We start from the raw sequence: 20,026 nt of genomic DNA, 5'->3' as shown, positions 1-20,026 counted from the left end.
TGAATTTGTATAGAGTTTTGGTGTTGGAAGTGAAAAATATGACTTAAGTATTTATTTTAAAAAAATTCTGAAATTTTTAGTATTTTTTAAAACTCTTTTTAGTTACTAACATCATCGATGACGTTAGCAAATTCAGACTATTGCAAGGGCTGATTTTGTCTGAGGGCCCAGGCTTGTGGAGCCCACACCCAGTCCGGGTAAAAGAGGCCCAATGGAACCTCCTTTTCTTCTTGGCCCCCTTGCCCCAGCCCTGGCGCACCGTTGGAAGTGCTCTAATGATCATATATATGGCAATTCTTGGCTTCAAGTTTGAGTTCGGGCCAGTAACGCAAGTTTGAGTTTGAGTTTGGGTCTAGGTTGAAAGTCCAGGATACAGCGACCCAACAAATCCATTTAGCTCTTATTCTAAAAAAAACTCTACTTCCACTATGTGCAAAGGATTCGAACTCGGTGCAAGAACCGACTTAAATTTTACATGCCGTTATTCATCGTGGGACGTGAATGTCAAAATCAAAAGTTTGGTGCAGATCATATAATGCGAATAGCCTCTAGAACTATCCACTCTGAGCCTATTGAAAAATTATCGAAATTGTTACTTGAAAATGATTGGCTTGTTCGATAACTTTTTTGCTTTTGATATAGAGGAAATTTCAATGTTACGAGAAGAATTTGAGGAGAAACGAGCATACTGTCTTAGCCAATTGACCTAACACACAATACATTCATTGAACCAAAATGTTACTCCAAAATTTCCCAAAAATATCAAGTACAGAATCCTAGTTGAACTTGGGGAGACGCAAGGAAGACAAGATGGGAAATCTTTATTATTTTTCTTTTAACGAAAAGGCATTAAGAATAAAAAGAAAATTTAAAAGGAAGTTTCTTAAACTGCTCATCTGGCATTAAACTGGAAACACAACGTACTCCTTGCTCGTTTAGAAGTCACGAAATACTTCCCACCCTTTTTCCTCTCCTTCCACTTTCATATTTTAAAATCTCTCTTCGCCCCTCCCAAACGAAATCTTATGTTCAAAGCAGGCGTAAATTTCACGATCTTGCAGTTTCCTCTGTAAGAAAAATTAGGGTTTTCGTTCTGCAATGGTGGGCATGATGATGGTCGCGAACTCCAACGAAAGACTCGCGAGTCTCATGGACTCAGCCATCTTGGCCTCTGACATACCGTCGAAGCTCGACCGGCTACGCCAATCAAAGCAAGATTTGGCGGTCCAACAAGACCCTGCGTTGCTCTCTGGGCTCCTTCCTCGCCTCTTCGAGCTTCAGTCCGACCGGTTCAGTCCGGTTCGAAAATTTGCCACTGAGTGCGTTTTCTCCAAACCCTAGTTGTACTATTCGCCAGTTCAATTCGTCTTTCTCTTTATAGTAGTTTTATAATCTATTTATTGAAGGCTTTGCCTATGGCTTTTTTCTACAATGTAGAATGCTTGGCGAAATTGGACTGATGCACGTAGAATTATTACCAGAAATTGTACCTTCGTTAATTAATGTTGTGAGTGATGGAACACCGGCTGTTGCTCGACAAGCCATCACTAGTGGGATTCATTTATTTCGTTGCGTTCTCGAAAAGGTTTCAATTCAGGTAATTCTATGTCGAACGTTATTTAATGCTTACTAATGGTGTCCTTGATTCTACTGCTCAGGTTACTTTTTTATGATCAAGTATTGAATGAATAAATCCAAGTAATTTTAGTAACAATTTTTCGATTTAAAGTTGATTTATAATGATCGACATTCTGAGTCATGGGTAATGTTTCAGGGTTTACATTCTAGTGAATTGGACAGTTTGCTGGAGTCATCTTGGGCATGGGTGTTAAAGTTGAAGGAGGAAATATACTCGATAGCTTTTCGGGTAAGAAATAGTTCTTTTGTTGATGACATATGAACGTGTTTTCATTGTGGTCTAATGCACTGTATCATGCTTACCAGCCAGGAAGCGGGGGGATAAGGTTGCTAGCACTGAAATTTGTTGAATCAGTCATTCTTCTTTACACTTCTGATCCTAATGGCTCCCCAGAGCCCCCTGCTCATGAAGGTAATACAATTTGACACTGTGCATTGGGCGCAGAACTCAAATGACTTGATTTTGTTTATGAAGGATTCTTGTCTGCTTTGTAGGGGACTTGGTGGAATTTAATATATCTTGGCTTCGTGGTGGCCATCCCCTACTCAATATTGGAGATTTGACAATTGAGGCTAGTAAAAGTTTGGGTTTATTGCTTGATCAACTTAGGTTCCCAACTGTGAAATCGCTTGGTAACTTAGTGATCATTGTGCTTATTAATAGGTATCTTGGCTTTCTTTGGGTCATACGATTCTTTTTATTTTCTACAATTTTTTAAGTTATGAGTTACTCCATACAGCTATTCTATCCCAAATTTAAATGCTGAAAAGGGATAGATGACCAGCTCCAGTGAAGGTGTTCTCCAGAACAAAGATAAAAATTTGTAGAAATTGCTCACTTTACCAACTCCGCCTCTTAATAATTGGAGGAAGTGCATGGTATAAGGGAATTTTCTATTCATTTCCCTTCCTTGGTCACCAGAGTTTGCGAAGAAATAAGTTTGGACATACCATGTATGGGAATTTAGGTCTTGGGTGCTGAGTGATATAATATTGTCTCGTGATGTCATACCGGTTACACCTGTATGATGATGTTTGGATTCTTAAGAGATTGTTCTTTGGGAGCGGTAACAACTTATATGTTCTATAAGAGAATAGAAATATACAATAAGTATGTATATAATTAGTTTCTAATTTATGATGTGAATTTAATTGTTGTGTACAAGTTTATACTAGATGGAGTAAAAGTAAAAGCAAAAGCAATCTTAGAGACGATTGTAGTTTTTGAGGACTGTATTTTAGGATCATATTTAGGGTGATGACAACAGTAGTAACATGTTGCCATTTACAAGTAGAGGCCTAGGGATTTCAATATTCTGATACATTTGTACTCGTTTACTTTATGGTGTATTATTATTTCTCTGGGGATGATGTATATTTTGTGTACAAGAATAGAAATATAAATAGCATTTATCCCGAGTCAAGTGTGTGTCAAGAGCTTCCTTATATTTTTAGTGGCATAATTATTACAGCTTGTATGTGTTATTGCTAACAGTTGTTACTGTTTCTTTTTTCTTTATTATATGATATTTCTTGCCAGTCTTTCAGCAATTGCGAAGAAGAGGCCTGCATTCTATGGTCGCATTTTGCCTGTATTACTTGGATTTGATCCCTCAAGCGCTGTCATTAATGGGGTACATGTCTCTGGGGCACACCATGCCTTAAAAAATGCCTTCCTCACCTGCTTAAAATGTACACACAAGGGAGCTGCACCGGTATTTTGTTTAATACCAGACTATTCTAAATACCTTATGTTTGTCCTGCTTAAAATGTTCATGTTATACTTGTGGTATCAATTTCTCATGAGTGAGGGAGTGGAAGTTGATGAATAACTGCTCTAAAATGCTTGATAACATGTGGCTCTGAAAGACATTAAGTTTCGGTGTATAAAGCAGTAACTGTTTTTTAAGTTTTGACAATTATTAGGTGCATCTCTTTCAGTAAGTAAGCATGTTGTTAAAATTAAAGAACCTTATGCAAAAAGTGAAAGTGTGATTGTCATGAGTAATATTGTTATTTAGTTGGAATGCCAATGAGCGCATGTTGTCCTACTGTGGTTCATAGAAACACCCCATGGATCTGTATTTATATTAAGGATATTTCTTGTAGGAATGCCATTGTTTTGACTTGAAAGAATATAACTAAAAGTCCACTTGTAGGAATTTCTAAATTCTAATCCTAAAAGGCTTATGCCTTAATGCCTTGTCTCATTGCTCGTAAATTTCTTGCATGGTTCAACTTTGATAACATTGCAATCTTTTGCTGAAATAGTTTCATTGTTCTCATTATCTATGGAAAGACCAGGTGGCTGGCTTTCTTTAGTTGATGTTATCTAGTTTCTGCTTTGTGCATTTACTTTGTTTTACAGAATTGCTAAATGATGGATTTGCTTTCGCAGTGGCGGGATCGTTTAGTTGGGGCCTTGAGAAAGTTGAAAGCTGGAGGGTTGGTAGAGCAAGCCATTCCTCAAGCTTCCAAGATTAATGGAAGTGTGGAGGATGGACTAGATGATTCTCCAATTACTAAGGTATTCGTTCACCTTTACTTCCCATTTTATTATATTAGTTCTGTAGGTACATATAAAATAGATGCTCTTGCAAAAGTTCACATTGGGCCATTGACATAATTGTATCTCGGAGCTTCATGAGCATGACCTTAATTTTTTGCAGGAGGAGAAACCCACAATTAAAACATCTAATGCTGTGCAAAGTAGTTCTGGGAGGAAACGGTTAGGAGCACTGGATAGTAGTGACCTTGCAGAGGACGAAGATGTTTCTGGAAAGCGTGCCAAATCGATATCTAGTGTCTCTGAGGAATCAGTGAAAGAGTGCGATATGAATATTTCTGTGTCTCAAGATGACATTTCTTCAAGTGGAACTACCACTTCTAGAGGCGATAGTGATAGTGGACCTGTGCAGCAACTTGTTGCTATGTTTGGTGCATTGGTAGCTCAAGGTGAAAAAGCGGTTGGTTCTTTAGAAATTCTCATCTCAAGTATCTCTGCTGACTTGCTAGCAGAGGTTGTGATGGCTAATATGTACAACTTTCCTCCCAATCTTCCTGGTGCTGAAGGAGATGAATCTCTGATGAACATGGGTATAGTTGGCGGTGATTCTCGAGTGAAATATCCACCATCATTTATTGCTGATGTTCTCTCACTTACAAGTACTTTCCCTCCGATAGCTGCACTCCTAGATACTCATCAGTCAGTGTCCAATGATATAGTGGTATGGTTTTCTATTCTTATCTTGGTTTTCACCCCTTTTTTCCTTATGTGTCTTGAACTGCAATGTTATGGTAATTGCAGAAACCCGAAGTGGAGGAAGAACAGGTAGCATCTGTAGTTGACAGTGCTGTTGCAAGTACTGGCATGGATTATGAAGCTGAAAATTCTACGTTGCCGACTGGTTTACCGTCTTCATCTGAAGCATTTTCATCTGAAATGGAGAAGGGTTGTCAACCTGTGCCATCTGATGTTCATGATATGGAATATCTTGAGAGTGAAATACCTGGGCTGGATTCTTCTGCTTGTAATAGTGGATTATCAGAACCCTTCGTTGCATCCTCATCAGCTTTAATGGATGTAGAAGATGCAAGTCAAGAGCAAGTTACCAGTTCGTGTCAAAGGACACAACTTAATGTACTTCCATCACTGTCTGCGGATAAGTCTGAGGAGCTTAGCCCAAGAGCTGCTGTTGCAGATATCAATAGCCTGGTTTCTTCAACAGCAACTTCAGTTGGGTTGCCCTCTCATCTTGTCTTCCCCAAGATGTCGGCACCGGTAGTCATCCTTGCTGATGAAGAGAAGGATCAGTTGCAGAAATTGGCTTTTACGCGCATCATCGAGGCATATAAGCAAATAGCTATTACTGGAGGTTCACAATTACGATGCTCTCTCCTTATAAATTTAGGAGTTGAGGTATTTTTCTAGCTTCTTAGATACAATAATTATAATTTTTGTCGGCTGTGATGGTTCAGTTCCTTGTTTCAGTTTTACTTTGTTGTTGCTTCTCAGATATTTATTTAATTTTTAATTGCTAAGCCTTTTAGTTTTTTCTTTCTTATTTTTGGGTTAGGGGTAGGGGCTGAAATTAAGCCTTTCTTAGTTAAGGCTAACCATATGGTGTCGTGTTTTTTAGTGAAAATTTTCTTAATAGTGTGTTTTCTTATGGAACCCAAAATTTGATTATTTTCTTAAGGCTAACTTTATGGTGTCTTATTTTTTAGTTATTTTTTTTAATAGTGAGTTTCTTATGGAACCCAAAATTTGAATTTTTTTTGGTAGTTCCCTTTGGAGTTAGACCCATGGAAACTGCTGCAGAAGCATATCTTGGCAGATTATACGAATAATGAGGTATGTGATGGGTTTTGATGATTGTATGATACAGTTCCATCGTTTTTTTTATAAATGAATCTGTATTAGGTTAATTTGATATCTACAAGATTGCGCTCTTGGTTAATTAAAAATGATAACTCAGTTTTGGTCTTTTGAACACAATGGATGGGTAATCTATGAGTATTACATACAGTGGTTTGCAGAAGAGGATGATCTGTTTTAGTCAGGATTGAAATTTTTTTGATTGATTAAGTAATGGAGTTAATAATTCTCTTTCTTCCTTCTTTTGTGTTTGGGTGATAGGAATTTTAGGAAGTACATACCTGGTAATTTTACAAGATGTGGGTGCAAAAAGTATCATGTGCTTGGATAAGAGCCAATTCATTGCCGGCACACATATTTATCCAAATACTTTTTAACATACATTAGTAGTTAATAATAAGGATCATAGCTCTTAATTATGTACTCTTCTGATTCTCTGGCATAAAATACTAGCTGACAGTGATTGTGGAATCTCTTCAGGGACATGAGTTGACATTGCGTGTCCTATACAGGTTATTCGGAGAGGCAGAAGAGGAACACGATTTCTTTTCTTCAACAACTGCTACTTCTGTATATGAAACGTTTCTTTTGAATGCGGTGTGCTTTTTATCTCTATATTATTAACCCTCCTCCTTTTGCAATACAAATGTTGAACTTAAGAATAATATATATTATCTTTCATATCATTGTAGGCAGAAACACTTAGAGATTCTTTTCCAGCGTCTGACAAATCATTAAGCAGATTACTTGGCGAGGTTCCTTATTTACCAAATTCAGTTCTGAAATTATTGGAGTGCATGTGCTCACCTGGAAGCAGCGACACAACTGAGAAGGAAACACAAGGTGGGGATCGAGTGACTCAAGGTCTCAGCACTGTGTGGAGCCTGATTTTGCTGAGGCCTCCTTTCCGCGATCCCTGCTTAAAAATTGCTTTACAGGTTCCTTCTTTTTATTTCTACATTACACCTCTGTTTCTGAAATTCTTTACTATTTTGTGTCTCTGTAAAGAACTTATCTTTTTTTCTTTATTTCATCTGACTTTGTTGTTTTCTTTTTCCTCTGGAAGAGTGCAGTTTATCATCTGGAGGAAGTGCGTATGAAGGCTATACGTCTGGTACTTATTCGCAACTTGCTATTAGAGCTAGAATTAGATGTTTGGTTCTTACTTTGTTCCCATTATGGGTTGCTTTGTCTAACAGGTTGCAAACAAGCTTTATCCTTTGTCATCCATTGCTCAACGAATAGAAGATTTCGCAATTGAAATGTTGCTTTCTGTAAAAAGTGGTGATGCAACTGAAAGAACAGATGCTGAAGGATCAAAAACAGAATCACAGAAGGTTATAATCTTTGCATTGCTGATGTGGGGTTTCACTCAAATATATCTTGTATTATTGACTTGAATTGGAGAGTTAACATCTAACTGCATTTTCATCAGGATTCTGATTTGGAAAAGCATTCAAATGAACCTCCATCTGTGAGTGGTAACAGTAAAGATATCTCCTCTGATACTCATCAATCATGCAATTCTCAAAGTGTGTCATCCCTTTCAATTGCTGAGGCCCAGCGGTGTTTGTCATTATATTTTGCTCTATGTACAAAGGTCGTTAACTTTATTATCAAAAACTGAATTACTTCTTAGGTCCATTCAATAATTATTCTTTGTGTTCAGTAATTTTTATTTATTTGTTGAAATTAACATGATTTGTGAAATCTCATTGGCAGAAGCATTCCCTTTTTCGCCATATATTTTCAGTTTATGGAAGTGCATCAAAGGCCGTTAAGCAGGTTTAGTTATTCTGAATTGGGCATTGATGTATAAATTAGCGTTGTGCTTGTAATTCTTGCCCCATGAGGTTTTTCTTCTTATCAGTTGTATGGTGCAGTGCAGGCAGTTCATCGTCACATTCCAATACTTGTACGTACTATGGGATCGTCACCAGATCTTCTTGAAATTATTTCTGATCCTCCAAGTGGAAGCGAGAACCTCCTGATGCAGGTTTTCAATTATCAACATTACAGTTTTGTCAACACCTCCCATAGTAAATAACACCTTTAATCTCCCCCTCTGTTTAATGGCATCAGGTTTTGCATACACTGACAGATGGGATAGTTCCTTCACGAGAACTGGTTTTTACTGTTAGGAAGTTATATGATTCAAAACTGAAGGTACATTTAACATTTTTCTGACAGTTGCAAAGAACTGAAGCTATTAGCTAATATATGGTTGGTTATGAATGATTACAGGATGTAGAGATTCTTATTCCAATATTGCCCTTTTTACCGAAAGACGAGGTTCCTTTCTTTCCACCTTATCATAATTGCATCTACTGTGTGATGTTTGCGTGCGTGCATGCATGCATGCCTTTTGTTACTTGTCACATATCTTTGTTCTATAAAACTTGAGTGTGGCTGAGCTATAGGTATGTTTGGGTACTCAATATTGATGGGCTAGGGGTTGCTTAAACTATTCCATCAACAACATTACTATATGTGCTCTTCCGAAATAGTCTAGCATGTATCTTGCTTTTGTTCTTGGGTCATTGATAAGGCTAAGAAGCATATAAATTTGGTGGAAAGGATAAATGATGTACTGGAAGAGATGGACAAGGTGTCCATCTATGATAAAAGTAATGCTGAATTTACAAGAAAACTGTTACAGATTAATTCATAACTTTGAAACGCTTTGACCTTGATGCCTGAAAAGATGCCAACAATATGGTCCTCTCCTTTTGCAACTCCACCTCCCCATCACTGGAGATTCTGCTATTTCTTTCCATCCACAATCCAAATAACTGCTATACTAGCACATCTTGTACTTCGAATGCAATTTGCTATCTTGTACTTGGTATATTCTGGGTGAACTTTTTCCAACTCTTAATAAATTACGTTTGATTCTTTATTCTTTTGAATGCTTTATATTGATGTTAATTATCAGTTGGCACTCTTTTTGTTTTTGTTTTGGTGCTAATTATTTTATAATCCTGTATTTGTTAGGTTATGCTTATATTTCCCCAACTTGTGAATCTTCAACTGGATAAGTTCCAAGCAGCACTAGCTCGCACACTACAGGTATTTTTGTTTCCTTGTTAGTTCTTGGATTATTTCATATGGTCATTACAGAAAATATGAGAAGATACTGCCATTGCCTTTCAATTATTTGTGTCATTTTCTGATACAAGTGTGACCTGGAAATTATTGAATCTCTTTTACAATTGCTTCCCATGCCCCACTTCTTGCTTTGCTTTCTAAGTTGCTAGAATCAGGCGTTCTATGTCTGTAAATTTGCTTATTTGTCTATGCGATAAATTATTTGTAAGACCCTTCTCTCAGTTAATAATTCCTTTGGTATTGTTTGTTTCTTATCATTTAATAATTCTTTCTTGCATAAATGTGCATGCTATCAGATATTTTACAAATTTTATTCATCATTCTTTGCTGTGTTCACAGCCTTTTCTTCTTTTCTTTTTTTCATATTTTTCAGCTACGTTTCTCTATGGACATGAGAACTGCCCACCCTATCTTAGATAAAATACACCACATGTTATGCCTTTTATTTAGTCAAGCTCTAAAAATTTTTAGATGATTTCATTGGTATAGTTCACTATTAATATGCTTGTAAAGTACATCTCTTATTCTCTGCTTGATCCTAAATATTGCTTGGACAGGGATCATCCAATTCTGGTCCTCTTCTTGCTCCAGCTGAAATCTTGATTGCTATCCATGGAATTGATCCCGACAGAGATGGAATTCCACTAAAGAAGGCATGTCATCTTTTGTTTTTATTGATTGGATACCTCTCTGAGTGGCAATAATGAATGGCTGGATATGTTTTTTGTTGAACAGGTCACTGATGCATGCAACGCCTGCTTTGAGCAGAGGCAGATATTCACCCAACAAGTTCTTGCCAAAGTTTTGAATCAATTGGTCTGTACCATTGGAACTTTATTAACTTTTTGTTACCACTGCTTTCAAGCACAACTTAAAAGACAAGCTTCTTACTTGCAGGTTGAGCAGATTCCCCTTCCTTTACTGTTCATGCGTACAGTATTACAAGCCATAGGTGCTTTTCCTGCACTGGTAAGATCCAACAAACTCTTTAAACTGATTCAGGACAAGGGAAATATGTGGGATTTCTGCTTTTTTTTTTACTATGAGATGTATGCTGTAAATTGTTGAGAATTAATGAAACATAGGAAAACTCAAGGAACAACATGAAAAAATTACACTGATAGAAACTACTAGCATCGCACTAGTAGGATTCTAGAAATCATACTCGCAGAAACCCTAGGCGTGACACCTACAGCAAGACTGCATGACAAAACAATCCTAGAGCGAAGGATATATCGCTGAAAAGTTCTTTGAATTCATTAATCTCCCCCTCATAAAAGCTAATTGGTCTGACAGTGAGGTCCTCATCATAACTTGCAGAAAAAAAAGTATCTTCTCAATATTTTTTAAAGAATAAAGAAAAAGTTTGAGTAATAATGCCTATTTTGCTTTCTGGGTTAACAAACTTAAACTTCTGTAGTTCTATCACCGTAACAACTCCCAAGTCTGTCAAAGTTAAGGAGCCAAAGTAGATCCAAACATACAACCAAGTTTTCGTGGTCAACTTATATTGTTCAAATCAGGCTCAGTTTGAGCATTATGACCATGTGCAGATGTGTCTATGGCATTCATGTAAATACTAATATACCTTCGATTATATCTTTGACATTTCTGGACACTAGCTGCATTAAGGGATTTGTTAAATCTACAATGCTTGTAGGCTGAACATGCCCCATGATTGTTGAATCCACTTGCAAATCTGCTAGATTTCCTCGTTTGTTCAATTTAGTTGCCACTTGTGATTGATATCTTCAATTTCTTACCCTTAAAATTCAATGAAAATTCAGCCTACTTTTCATGTTCAAACTTTGGCTAGCATGTTGCTGACTTGTCGAATTTGCTTTATCAATAAATATCATAGGTGGATTTTATAATGGAGATCCTCTCTCGACTTGTGAGCAAGCAGGTAACTTTCAGTATCCTAAGCTTTTTTCTTGGCATCTATTATTTATAATATATTTATGTGATTGATGACATGTTGCAGATATGGAAATACCCAAAGTTGTGGGTGGGATTCTTGAAGTGCGCGTTCTTGACAAAGCCTCAGTCATTTGGCGTCCTGCTTCAGGTGCATATTTGCTGCTATCTGTGTTACTCCTTGCTTTCCTATAAAAGTTGGACCAAATCCTTGAACTTTCTACCTCTTTTTAAACTGAGAAAATAAAAAGGAATTCCAAAGTAGATTATGTTGTGTTCCGGTTTATTCCACATACTCATTTCGTTTACTTGAGGTAGGAAATTCATAATTTAATATGTGATGTATTTGTTTACTTAGAATGTGCATTTGGACTTTTAAACAACTGTTGTTCACATCTTTATGAGTTCTGATGGTATGTGTATTGTTGACTCAGCTACCTCCAGCACAACTAGAAAATGCACTGAAGAGAACTGCAGCTCTGAAAGCACCGTTGGTTGCTCACGCTAGCCAACCGGACGTCCGATCTTCACTTCCAAGGTAAATGAAAACGCTCACTTGTAAAGATCTCTAAAATGGAGGAGGAATCAGCAGCTGATATTAGAGCTGGGCTTGATTTTTTTCTTCTTCCAGGTCCATATTGGTAGTTCTAGGAATTGTTTCAGATTCTCAGGCACAAACCAGTCAGTCTCAGGCGGGAGATGCAAGCAACTCGGATAAGGAGGCAGTCACAGAGAAATCGAAGGAGTCATCCAGTGCTTGTTGAAATTCCAAGTCAATTCTGAATTGTTTTCTGCTTTAAGTTTGACATCAGAGAACAGACCGGACTCCGAAAATACACGGACTTCCATGCTACAAATCTTTTCACCCTGACGTGAACGACATCAAGGCGGTCATGGTTGTGTTATATATATATATATATTATCAAATGGTAAAACTGAGCAGATCGCCATGTATCATAGAATTACCGCGTTCTTAGAATAGTGAGCAATAAGAGATTCAGTAGGCAACGGTTCGATTGTGTACCATATGATCAAAGGTTTGTAATTGAAACAAATTACAAAGGTTTGTAATTGAAATAAATTATGTTTCAGCACTCGATGTATTTTTTGTTGAATCTTTGGCAGACTAATGTTTTAATAATAATGTGAACTCTCAATACGCTTTTAATCACTTTTAAACCAAAGCTGTGTTGAACCTCATTCCAATTAAAAATATCAAAATGGAGATCCTACCATGTAGCTTATTTTGCAGTGTTTATCTTAATAAAAATTAAAATGAAAGTAAATTTTTTGTTTTTTGAGAGAAGTGAAAATAAAATTATTGAACGTCAAAGAATAAGCCCAGCTATTTCTCAACAACATATTCGAGTATCCTGGGTGGGACTCGGATCAGGAGTGGTATGCTCACCGATTTCGTTTCTCAACTAGAAAAATTAGGGTTTCTGCTTCTTGGCGGCTAGGGTTTTACTCAACGTTAGGGTTTCTGCCTCTGTCACTCCTCTCAAACATTCCAACTTCAATTTGGGTTTATTTTTTATTTTTTATTTATTTTAAATTTTTATTAAAGGAAACATTTTTTATCCCCAATTCTCGTCTGGGTTTGTTGTGGCAAGTCGTGAACTTTGATCCTATGATCTGGCTGTTCCTGAATAGACCCTGCTTGTTGATTTGATGCTTGCGCTAATTGCTCTCTCTGTCTCTCTCTCACGCCCACACAGAGATGATGCAGAGGCAGCTCTTGAAGAAGCTCAGTTTCAGACCTCCCAATGGCGTCACTCAATTCAATCAACGGAGAGAGATGCACAGCAGGAACAAGAAGGCCATGGAGTTGATAGCCAAAGGGTGGAGTGCTTTAAAAGAAGTGGACAGAGTTATCGATTACTGCGAGCTCAATGACCGCCGCCTCATTCCTCTGTTAAGGGCAGCAAAGGAAAACTTTGAGCTGGCTCTGGAAGCTGACAATTCAAACACCCATGCCAGGTTTTGGTTGTCCAAACTCCATTTGAAATACCATGTCCCGGGAGCTTGCAGAGCCATAGGAGCTGCTCTGTTAGTTGAAGCCGCGAATATGGGTGATCCGGATGCGCAGTATGAACTAGGTTGTAAGCTTAGAGTTGAAAATGAATACGTCCAATCGGATCAACAAGCTTTCCATTATCTGGAGAAGGCTGTGGACCAGCTGCACCCAGGTGCTCTTTACCTTCTGGGTGCCGTGTATCTCACGGGGGAGTGTGTGAAGAAAGATATTGCCTCTGCATTGTGGTGTTTACATAGGGCATCGGACAAGGGGCATGCCGGTGCAGCTATAGCATTTGGGTCTCTTGTTCTTAGAGGTGTTGAAATCCCAGAATCTGTGACCAAGCTCACTTCAAAGAGGGGTTCTTTGGCCAGGACGCCAAGAAAGAATGGAGAAAGCCTGGTAACAGATCCTGTAGAGATGGCGAGAGAGCGGTTCCAGATTGCTGCGAAAGGAGGATGTGATTTAGGACTCAAATGGTTGGAAAGACTTGAGGAGGAAGAGAAGCAACTATTGACTGGAAGTGAAATGGTTGAACAGACTTGAGGAGGAAAAGAAGTCTTTAGCATATACATTCTTCCTTCTTATTTGATGTATACTTTGGGAATTGCCATAATAAAAAACATAAATTCTCTGAATGTTCCAAATTCGTTCAACCCTATAGTTTAATTACAAAAGAATCGGAGTTAATCCTACATCGAGAGAAATGCTTCCACCAAACGTGTATCTGGTTAGGTGCTGCCCCAAGGCAAATTTCTGCCTATCCCTAAAGTGACCTTAGTTAACATCATGCTGTCAAAACGGAAACAGGAAATCCATGCATTTGAAACCATTCAGGCATGTGGAATCTCTCATAAAGCACAGGCCTCACATCTTTTTGCAGGGAGAGCTGCTTGAGGTGAGGAAGCAGGACCTCCAAAAGCTACACAATCCACATGAATGAAAAGCAAAGACGGATAGAATCAGTTAGAACATGCTTCAGTTCAATTTTAACTCTTTATTTGAAACGTAAATAAATGAATAACCTGATCATCGTATGGTTGTCCAGCAGAAAATGGAACACATGGAATTCCATTCAGCGGTTGCAGCAAAAAACTGAATGGGTTGTTGTCAACAATCACAGTTCGACAGAGATCTTTTGACAAACAAGATAGATCTTTCACATGTTCCCGGCATTCCCTGTGGTTTACACAACTTCAGAGATCATTCCAAGTTCCAACTTGAGCTTTGATAATCAAGGGCAAAAATACTTCAGTGTGCAAGTGTATGAGTGTGTGTGTTGATATATCCCACAATATGTCAGCACTTATTATTATCAAATTGCACCAGCATGCTCACTGACTTACGTGCTAACAGTAGAAGGCCGATAAAGACGAAGCTGAAATAGATTCTCCACATCAATTCTGTCAACAAGTGGTCTAGCATAGTCTGTATGGTGGCCAGAGTAAATAAAAGAAAATAGCAAATCAGATAAAGAAATTGAACAAAAAGAGATTGTGGAACTGGGAAAGCAACAAACCTTCAACACCAGCAGTGAATAGTACAAGATCAGCAAATTCATAAACCCGTTTCAAGAACTCTCGCAAACCAGGACGTTCAAACACTGTCACATGATTGACTTTTGGTTTCCCATCTGTCTCCTTCAACCCCAAAAAATAACATAACAGACGGACTATCATTTGACAATCAAATTGAGTATAAAGTTGCAGAGAGAGAATAAAAGGTCTACATACCTTGTCAGAAGATACACATTCTATCTCAAACCACTTCAGCCCAGCTTCCGTTGCTTGAGTTCGAACAATTGCAGGCAAGCTACATGTTTCATAAGCACATACTAAAGTCTCATCCAAGTCAAGAACTACCTACATTACAAAATCCATAACAAGTTTAAAACCCATCACTCAAAAACACTAGCCTGCTCATGTTACTGAACCAAGTGGAATTAAGCTTCAATAACGCTGCTAAAAGCTAACAAATTTAAAAGCTCAAATACCCAGTTGACAAAATACTAACACTGCTAAAAGTTCCTTCATTTTCAGCTCAATTAACTAAAAAAGGGAGTCACTTTCACGGTATATCAATAATGCAATAAATGTCCGTGCGCTAAAATCTAATTTCTAAAGGCGCAAATTAACAAAACCATGATGATCAAATTCACTTGAAGAAATGAAAATTCCTTTTGCAGATAACCCAGATAATTATTTCAGATAATTAACTGCATCCGACCATCAATTCAGCTGAATTAACCCAGAAAGAAAAACGCAACGAAACCAACTTCCAACAGTAACAATTAGCAACTACACCAACAAAACTAACAGATGAAGATACTCACTGTGAGCTTTTCCATGTGGCGGTGACCATTTATGACACCGTTTTCAACTTGGGCAAGGGACGACAAGTCGTTGAGAGGGAGTTCGACGACGGGCAAGGGTCTGAAAGAAGGAGAAGAGGGGCCTACGAACGACAGCAGGTGAGGAACGCAAGGCGTGTCTCTCAGGATCTGAAGAAGGATCTGGAAATAGAAGCCCATCCAGTTGATGAAAGCTCGCCATAGTTGAAGGCTCCTCGGCACGTACACTTCGGCAGCCTGGCCAATCGGCGCCATGGCAGCCCACACCAATCCACCACCACGGCCTCTGTCACTGAATGCGACACGATCTTAGAGAAACAATGGCGCTCTTCTGCATCTGTAAGTTGTCACTGTTTTCTTTAAAAGAAAAAAAACAGAACAATTGTAAATATCGTGGAATTACGGTGGTGGTCGTGGGCCTTTTGGTTAATTGTTACCTCGACAACAACAACAGCACAGCTGCGTTGTACTTTGCTGTTTTATCTTTATTTCTTTATCCATTATACTTAAGTGCATCATTCTCCTCTAACAGTTGCGATTAACGAATTTTCATCATACACATTTCATAATCGAAACCGTTATCATACAAATCAACGTTTATAGATCATTTTTGCAAAAAATTTATTAAATTGAAGATCGATTAATTATACATATAAACTGAAAATTTTAGTAACAATTAAAATTCTTATGATTAACCGTATATATACTTGAAACATATTACTAAATAAATTGCAAAGATGATTTTTAAATATTGATTATGACAACTGTGCGGTGACGATTCGTTAATCATATTATTAACAATTCTTATTATTAATTATTGGATTTTCATCAAGCAACCTATCTTCATATTAAAAAAGGTCAAGTGGTTGAACACTTTTTGATGATGACAAATTTCAATTTGATTCTTATCTTCCAGTCCAAGTAAACAAATTTGGGCCGTATGATTTATCATCATAAGATATAGTCCAATAAGATAAAGGTCTGCGATTGGGACGGGCCTAGTCAGCCCACTTATATAAACAGCGGTTTTTTGCTGTGATGACTCGTCACTCACGTCACGTCACCACCACACTCCGGCCAGAACAAGAAGTCCCAGGTTTAGCTAAAACGCAGCGTTTTGAGAAGCACATACAGAAATCCTAAGCTTTTTTGTACCAGAGAAAGCGAGAGAGAGAGAGAGACACAGAAAGAGAGATACAGAGAGAAACAGAGGCATGGGCGTCGATTACTACAAGGTTCTTCAGGTAGAACGAAGCGCCAAAGACGATGACTTGAAGAAAGCGTATCGAAAGCTCGCCATGAAGTGGCACCCTGACAAAAACCCTAACAACAAGAAAGCCGCCGAGGCCAAATTCAAGCAAATCTCTGAAGCCTACGACGTACGTAATCTCTTAAATTCTCGTTGTTGTTAAAATTCTCAAAATTCCCAGCTGAGATTTATTGTCAATTTTTTTCAATCAATCAAATTGGATAGGTTTTGAGTGATCCCCAAAAGCGAGCGGTGTATGATCAATATGGTGAGGAGGGTTTGAAGGGAGGGGTGCCGCCTCCTGATTCGTCCTGGTCGGGCGGGCAAGGCCAAGGCCAAGGCCAAGATGGCGGTCCGACGATGTTCCGGTTCAACACCAGGAGCCCGGATGATATTTTCTCTGAATTTTTCGGGTTTTCGGGTTTCGGGGGAATGCCCGATATGGGCGGGTCACGGGCAGGCGGGTCTCGGGCTGGTGGGAACCCATTCCAGAGGAGTATGTTTGGGGAAGACATATTCGCGCAATTTAGAGGTGGAGCAGAGGCCTCAGGGAATGTGCCCAGGAAAGCTGCACCGATAGAGAGGACATTGCCTTGTACTTTGGAGGACTTGTACAAGGGTACCACAAAAAAGATGAAGATTTCTAGGGATGTTCCTGATGCTAGTGGGTAAGCCTTTACTCTCCCTCTATATATATAAATATTGTTATTGGATTTTTAAGACCCTCTCTCTATGTGTGTGTTTGTTTTCTTGGGTGAGTTGATTGCATGGCTGAGGTTACACAATAGGGTTTTTAGTAAGTTATCTCCTTTCCTGGTTTGAATTTGCGAGGCTTAGCAATAACATTGTGTGTGAGTTCTACTGTTCTTACTAATTTGAGTGATACCTGGTAGCTATATCTTCTCAACATCATTCAGGTGGCATTTTCAGCTCAGGTGTATTTAGAATTCTAGAGTTTAGATCTCCATTAGTTTGTGCAATTAGCTTTATCTTCTCACATCATTCAAGTGCATTTTTTGTTCAGGTGTATTTAGAATTCTAAACTTTGGATCTCTGTTGTTGTTCTTTAATGTTTACGTATTGCATCTGAATTCCCTTAAGGGCCTATACATGATACTGTTCGAGACAGGAGGTAGAAATGAAGTGCATAGAAGCAATTTTTTTTTTCTTTTCAAGTGTAAGTGAATGATGTTATGACTACTGATGCTAGTACTTTTCTGGTTAATGTTCTTGTTTTGATGTTCAAGTTGTTTTAAGTTTTAAACTTCCAGTGTTATTTTTATTTCCCCACATGAGTTCTCATTTGATAGAAAAATATCATTGTGTGGATAGGAAAGTTCTTGTTGAAAATTGAGTAAAATATCAGTATATATTAGCAGTTGCAAGAGATGAATACATCACAATTTGTGCATCTTTTCTGATTTATCTGATGAACTTGTATTAGTTATGGTGTAACAAAATGAACTAAATCTTAGATTATGGTTCTTTCCAGTACCACCAACATCTTATATCCCTTTATAAAGTCTTTCCACAGACTTTAGCGGTCATCCTGAACGTAATTAAATTATTAGTAGTGCAGTTAGGTGATTCTTGGTTTCATCCCAAACATTAGGATAACTAGTTAAGATTGCAGTAATCGGTGTTAGGTTCCGCTAGTTAAATGGGAGTTTTATGTTGGGTTTTTCTTGTCGAGCAATGATAGCCTTGTAAGATGGTTTTACCTGATAACCAGTGCTGATGAAGAAATAAACGTAGATGAACTGACTGAACTAAGCCTTAATCCTTACTATGTGTGTTCGGCACACGAGTCATTTTTTCTCCCTTACAGATTTTTGGAAATTTATGTTCTCTAATCTCCATTATATCCTCGATGATAATCTTTGACAACTTTTCCTATCACTTGGAAGTCTTTCTTGAAACCCACCATGTTATTATTGATGAAAATGCTGTCATGTTCTGTGCATCCTTATTATTACTATATAAGTCATGTTTCTTGTGACTGCTTATATATTCAAGTGTTGCCTGTATTTGTACTACGATTATATTTTCCTTTCTTGCTCTAGTACCCAGGCATACCAGAATGATTACTGTACTATTGAGTGCTACGGTTATTATGATTATCTAAAGTTCAGAGCCTGGGAGGGCCACATGTACATATGGTTTGTGGGCAGTGTTGAGGTAAATCATGAAATTGTTGCACTAGGGTGGCAGAAATGTCTTTGTGTTTAGGGGTATCGTAACTTGATACCATCCCTGGCGGATATGGATGTGTAGAATATGGTTGTGGTTAGATTCATTTGCCAGTTGGCAGGATGTATATTGGCATTCTATAATACATATTGATGTTGGAGAGAAACTCTTCAAGCTTTAGCTTGATGATCTTGTCATTAGTAATGTTATTGTTTATCTTCCAGGGGTGGATTTGTCACCTTTTGGATCCATTTAATTGACATGTCTGTGTTGGATCCATATGCTATTTATTGTTTTTTTTTTTTTTTGGGTACAGGAGAACTACCACAGTGGAGGAAATTCTAACAATTGAGATCAAGCCAGGTTGGAAGAAAGGCACAAAAATCACTTTTCCAGAGAAAGGGAATGAACAAAGAGGAATTATACCAGCAGACCTTGTCTTTATCATTGATGAGAAGCCTCATAGTCTTTTCAAGAGGGATGGGAATGATCTTATTGTCACTCAGAAGATATCTCTTGCGGAAGCTCTGACAGGTCACACGGCACAGCTGACAACACTTGACGGGAGAAGTCTGACAGTTCCCATCAGTTCTATTATCAGTCCCACATATGAAGAAGTGGTCAAAGGGGAGGGGATGCCTATCCCGAAAGAACCTTCCAAAAAGGGAAACTTGAGAATCAAGTTTAACATCAAGTTCCCTACCAAGCTTACCTCAGAGCAGAAAACTGGCATCAAACGGTTATTAACATCTTCATAGGGGCTGGTGGTAGCTCTCCCAACCATCTACCAAACCTGTGAAAGCGTGCATTTGTTTGGTTTGCTAGTAATTTTGTTCTCTTTGTTTTCTGGATTGGAAATTCACGCCTCGTTGAATTTGGGGATTTGATCACAGCATTTGACTAGGAGGTTGTTAATTTCCACTTTCCATTTCTCTTCTTTTCCAATCTTTTCTTAACTTATGTAGAAATGCTGGATAGACAAGAAATTATTGACACTTGAAATTTGTAAACTATTTGTTAACCTCTTTAGGGTATTTCCCCCTTAAAATTCCCCTCTTCCTCTCCTCCTTCCCTCTTTGCTTCTGCATCTACCACTCTCTCTGAGTCTACTGTGTAGATATTTGTATTGTGTTACTTGTGTAATAGTAAGATTGTCAAAGTTGGGCTGGGTGGGTGAGG

General features: G+C 38.2%; 4 protein-coding genes across 4 annotated transcripts; 3 read left to right on the top strand and 1 right to left on the bottom strand.

Moving 5' to 3' along the window:
• Positions 1-890: 890 nt before the first annotated feature.
• On the top strand, positions 891-12,200 carry ESP4 (HEAT repeat-containing protein). The gene is made up of 27 exons (XM_021974623.2): positions 891-1,319; positions 1,438-1,597; positions 1,775-1,867; positions 1,945-2,050; positions 2,134-2,302; positions 3,179-3,353; positions 4,037-4,165; positions 4,308-4,865; positions 4,946-5,557; positions 5,924-5,992; positions 6,497-6,613; positions 6,709-6,954; positions 7,083-7,130; positions 7,216-7,353; positions 7,452-7,616; positions 7,739-7,801; positions 7,905-8,012; positions 8,099-8,182; positions 8,261-8,308; positions 9,011-9,085; positions 9,682-9,777; positions 9,860-9,940; positions 10,022-10,093; positions 10,986-11,030; positions 11,109-11,192; positions 11,476-11,579; positions 11,673-12,200. Exons 1-27 carry the CDS (start codon positions 1,099-1,101, stop codon positions 11,803-11,805), a joined length of 3,999 nt encoding a protein of 1,332 aa, XP_021830315.2. The 5' UTR covers positions 891-1,098; the 3' UTR covers positions 11,806-12,200.
• A 182-nt stretch (positions 12,201-12,382) lies between these two features.
• On the top strand, positions 12,383-13,689 carry LOC110770508 (uncharacterized). Its single transcript, XM_021974657.2, has one exon. The coding sequence runs from the start codon at positions 12,762-12,764 to the stop codon at positions 13,602-13,604; it is 843 nt and encodes a 280-aa protein (XP_021830349.1). The 5' UTR covers positions 12,383-12,761; the 3' UTR covers positions 13,605-13,689.
• On the bottom strand, positions 13,686-15,858 carry LOC110770507 (uncharacterized). Its single transcript, XM_021974656.2, has 6 exons — positions 15,391-15,858; positions 14,792-14,920; positions 14,578-14,698; positions 14,405-14,486; positions 14,084-14,237; positions 13,686-13,980 (listed from the first exon to the last, which is right to left on the bottom strand). The coding sequence occupies exons 1-6, from the start codon at positions 15,661-15,663 to the stop codon at positions 13,846-13,848; spliced, it is 894 nt and encodes a 297-aa protein (XP_021830348.1). The 5' UTR covers positions 15,664-15,858; the 3' UTR covers positions 13,686-13,845.
• Positions 15,859-16,480: 622 nt separating this feature from the next.
• Positions 16,481-19,895, top strand: LOC110770486 (uncharacterized). The gene is made up of 3 exons (XM_021974627.2): positions 16,481-16,787; positions 16,883-17,325; positions 19,164-19,895. The coding sequence occupies exons 1-3, from the start codon at positions 16,623-16,625 to the stop codon at positions 19,603-19,605; spliced, it is 1,050 nt and encodes a 349-aa protein (XP_021830319.1). The 5' UTR covers positions 16,481-16,622; the 3' UTR covers positions 19,606-19,895.
• The last annotated feature ends 131 nt before the right edge of the window (positions 19,896-20,026 follow it).

Source organism: Prunus avium, chromosome 6, assembly GCF_965620075.1.
Source record: "Prunus avium chromosome 6, drPruAviu1.hap1.1, whole genome shotgun sequence".
In the NCBI taxonomy this organism is placed as follows: domain Eukaryota; kingdom Viridiplantae; phylum Streptophyta; class Magnoliopsida; order Rosales; family Rosaceae; genus Prunus; species Prunus avium.
This window is presented reverse-complemented; position numbering and strand designations above follow the sequence as displayed.

What these genes read in the sequence shown, in the direction of transcription:
- LOC110770507 (XM_021974656.2), bottom strand. Translation starts at nt 15,663, where the DNA reads ATGGCGCCGATTGGCCAGGCTGCCGAAGTGTACGTGCCGAGGAGCCTT. An exon ending in GCCACATGGAAAAGCTCACA is followed by an intron (nt 14,921 to 15,390) that starts GTGAGTATCTTC and finishes TTTGTAATGTAG; the next exon opens with GTAGTTCTTGACTTGGATGA. An exon ending in GACAACCATACGATGATCAG is followed by an intron (nt 13,981 to 14,083) that starts GTTATTCATTTA and finishes TGGATTGTGTAG; the next exon opens with CTTTTGGAGGTCCTGCTTCC.
- ESP4 (XM_021974623.2), top strand. Translation starts at nt 1,099, where the DNA reads ATGGTGGGCATGATGATGGTCGCGAACTCCAACGAAAGACTCGCGAGT. An exon ending in CACACAAGGGAGCTGCACCG is followed by an intron (nt 3,354 to 4,036) that starts GTATTTTGTTTA and finishes TTGCTTTCGCAG; the next exon opens with TGGCGGGATCGTTTAGTTGG. An exon ending in CAGTGTCCAATGATATAGTG is followed by an intron (nt 4,866 to 4,945) that starts GTATGGTTTTCT and finishes TGGTAATTGCAG; the next exon opens with AAACCCGAAGTGGAGGAAGA.
- LOC110770486 (XM_021974627.2), top strand. Translation starts at nt 16,623, where the DNA reads ATGGGCGTCGATTACTACAAGGTTCTTCAGGTAGAACGAAGCGCCAAA. An exon ending in AAATCTCTGAAGCCTACGAC is followed by an intron (nt 16,788 to 16,882) that starts GTACGTAATCTC and finishes CAAATTGGATAG; the next exon opens with GTTTTGAGTGATCCCCAAAA. An exon ending in GATGTTCCTGATGCTAGTGG is followed by an intron (nt 17,326 to 19,163) that starts GTAAGCCTTTAC and finishes TTTTGGGTACAG; the next exon opens with GAGAACTACCACAGTGGAGG.
- LOC110770508 (XM_021974657.2), top strand. Translation starts at nt 12,762, where the DNA reads ATGATGCAGAGGCAGCTCTTGAAGAAGCTCAGTTTCAGACCTCCCAAT.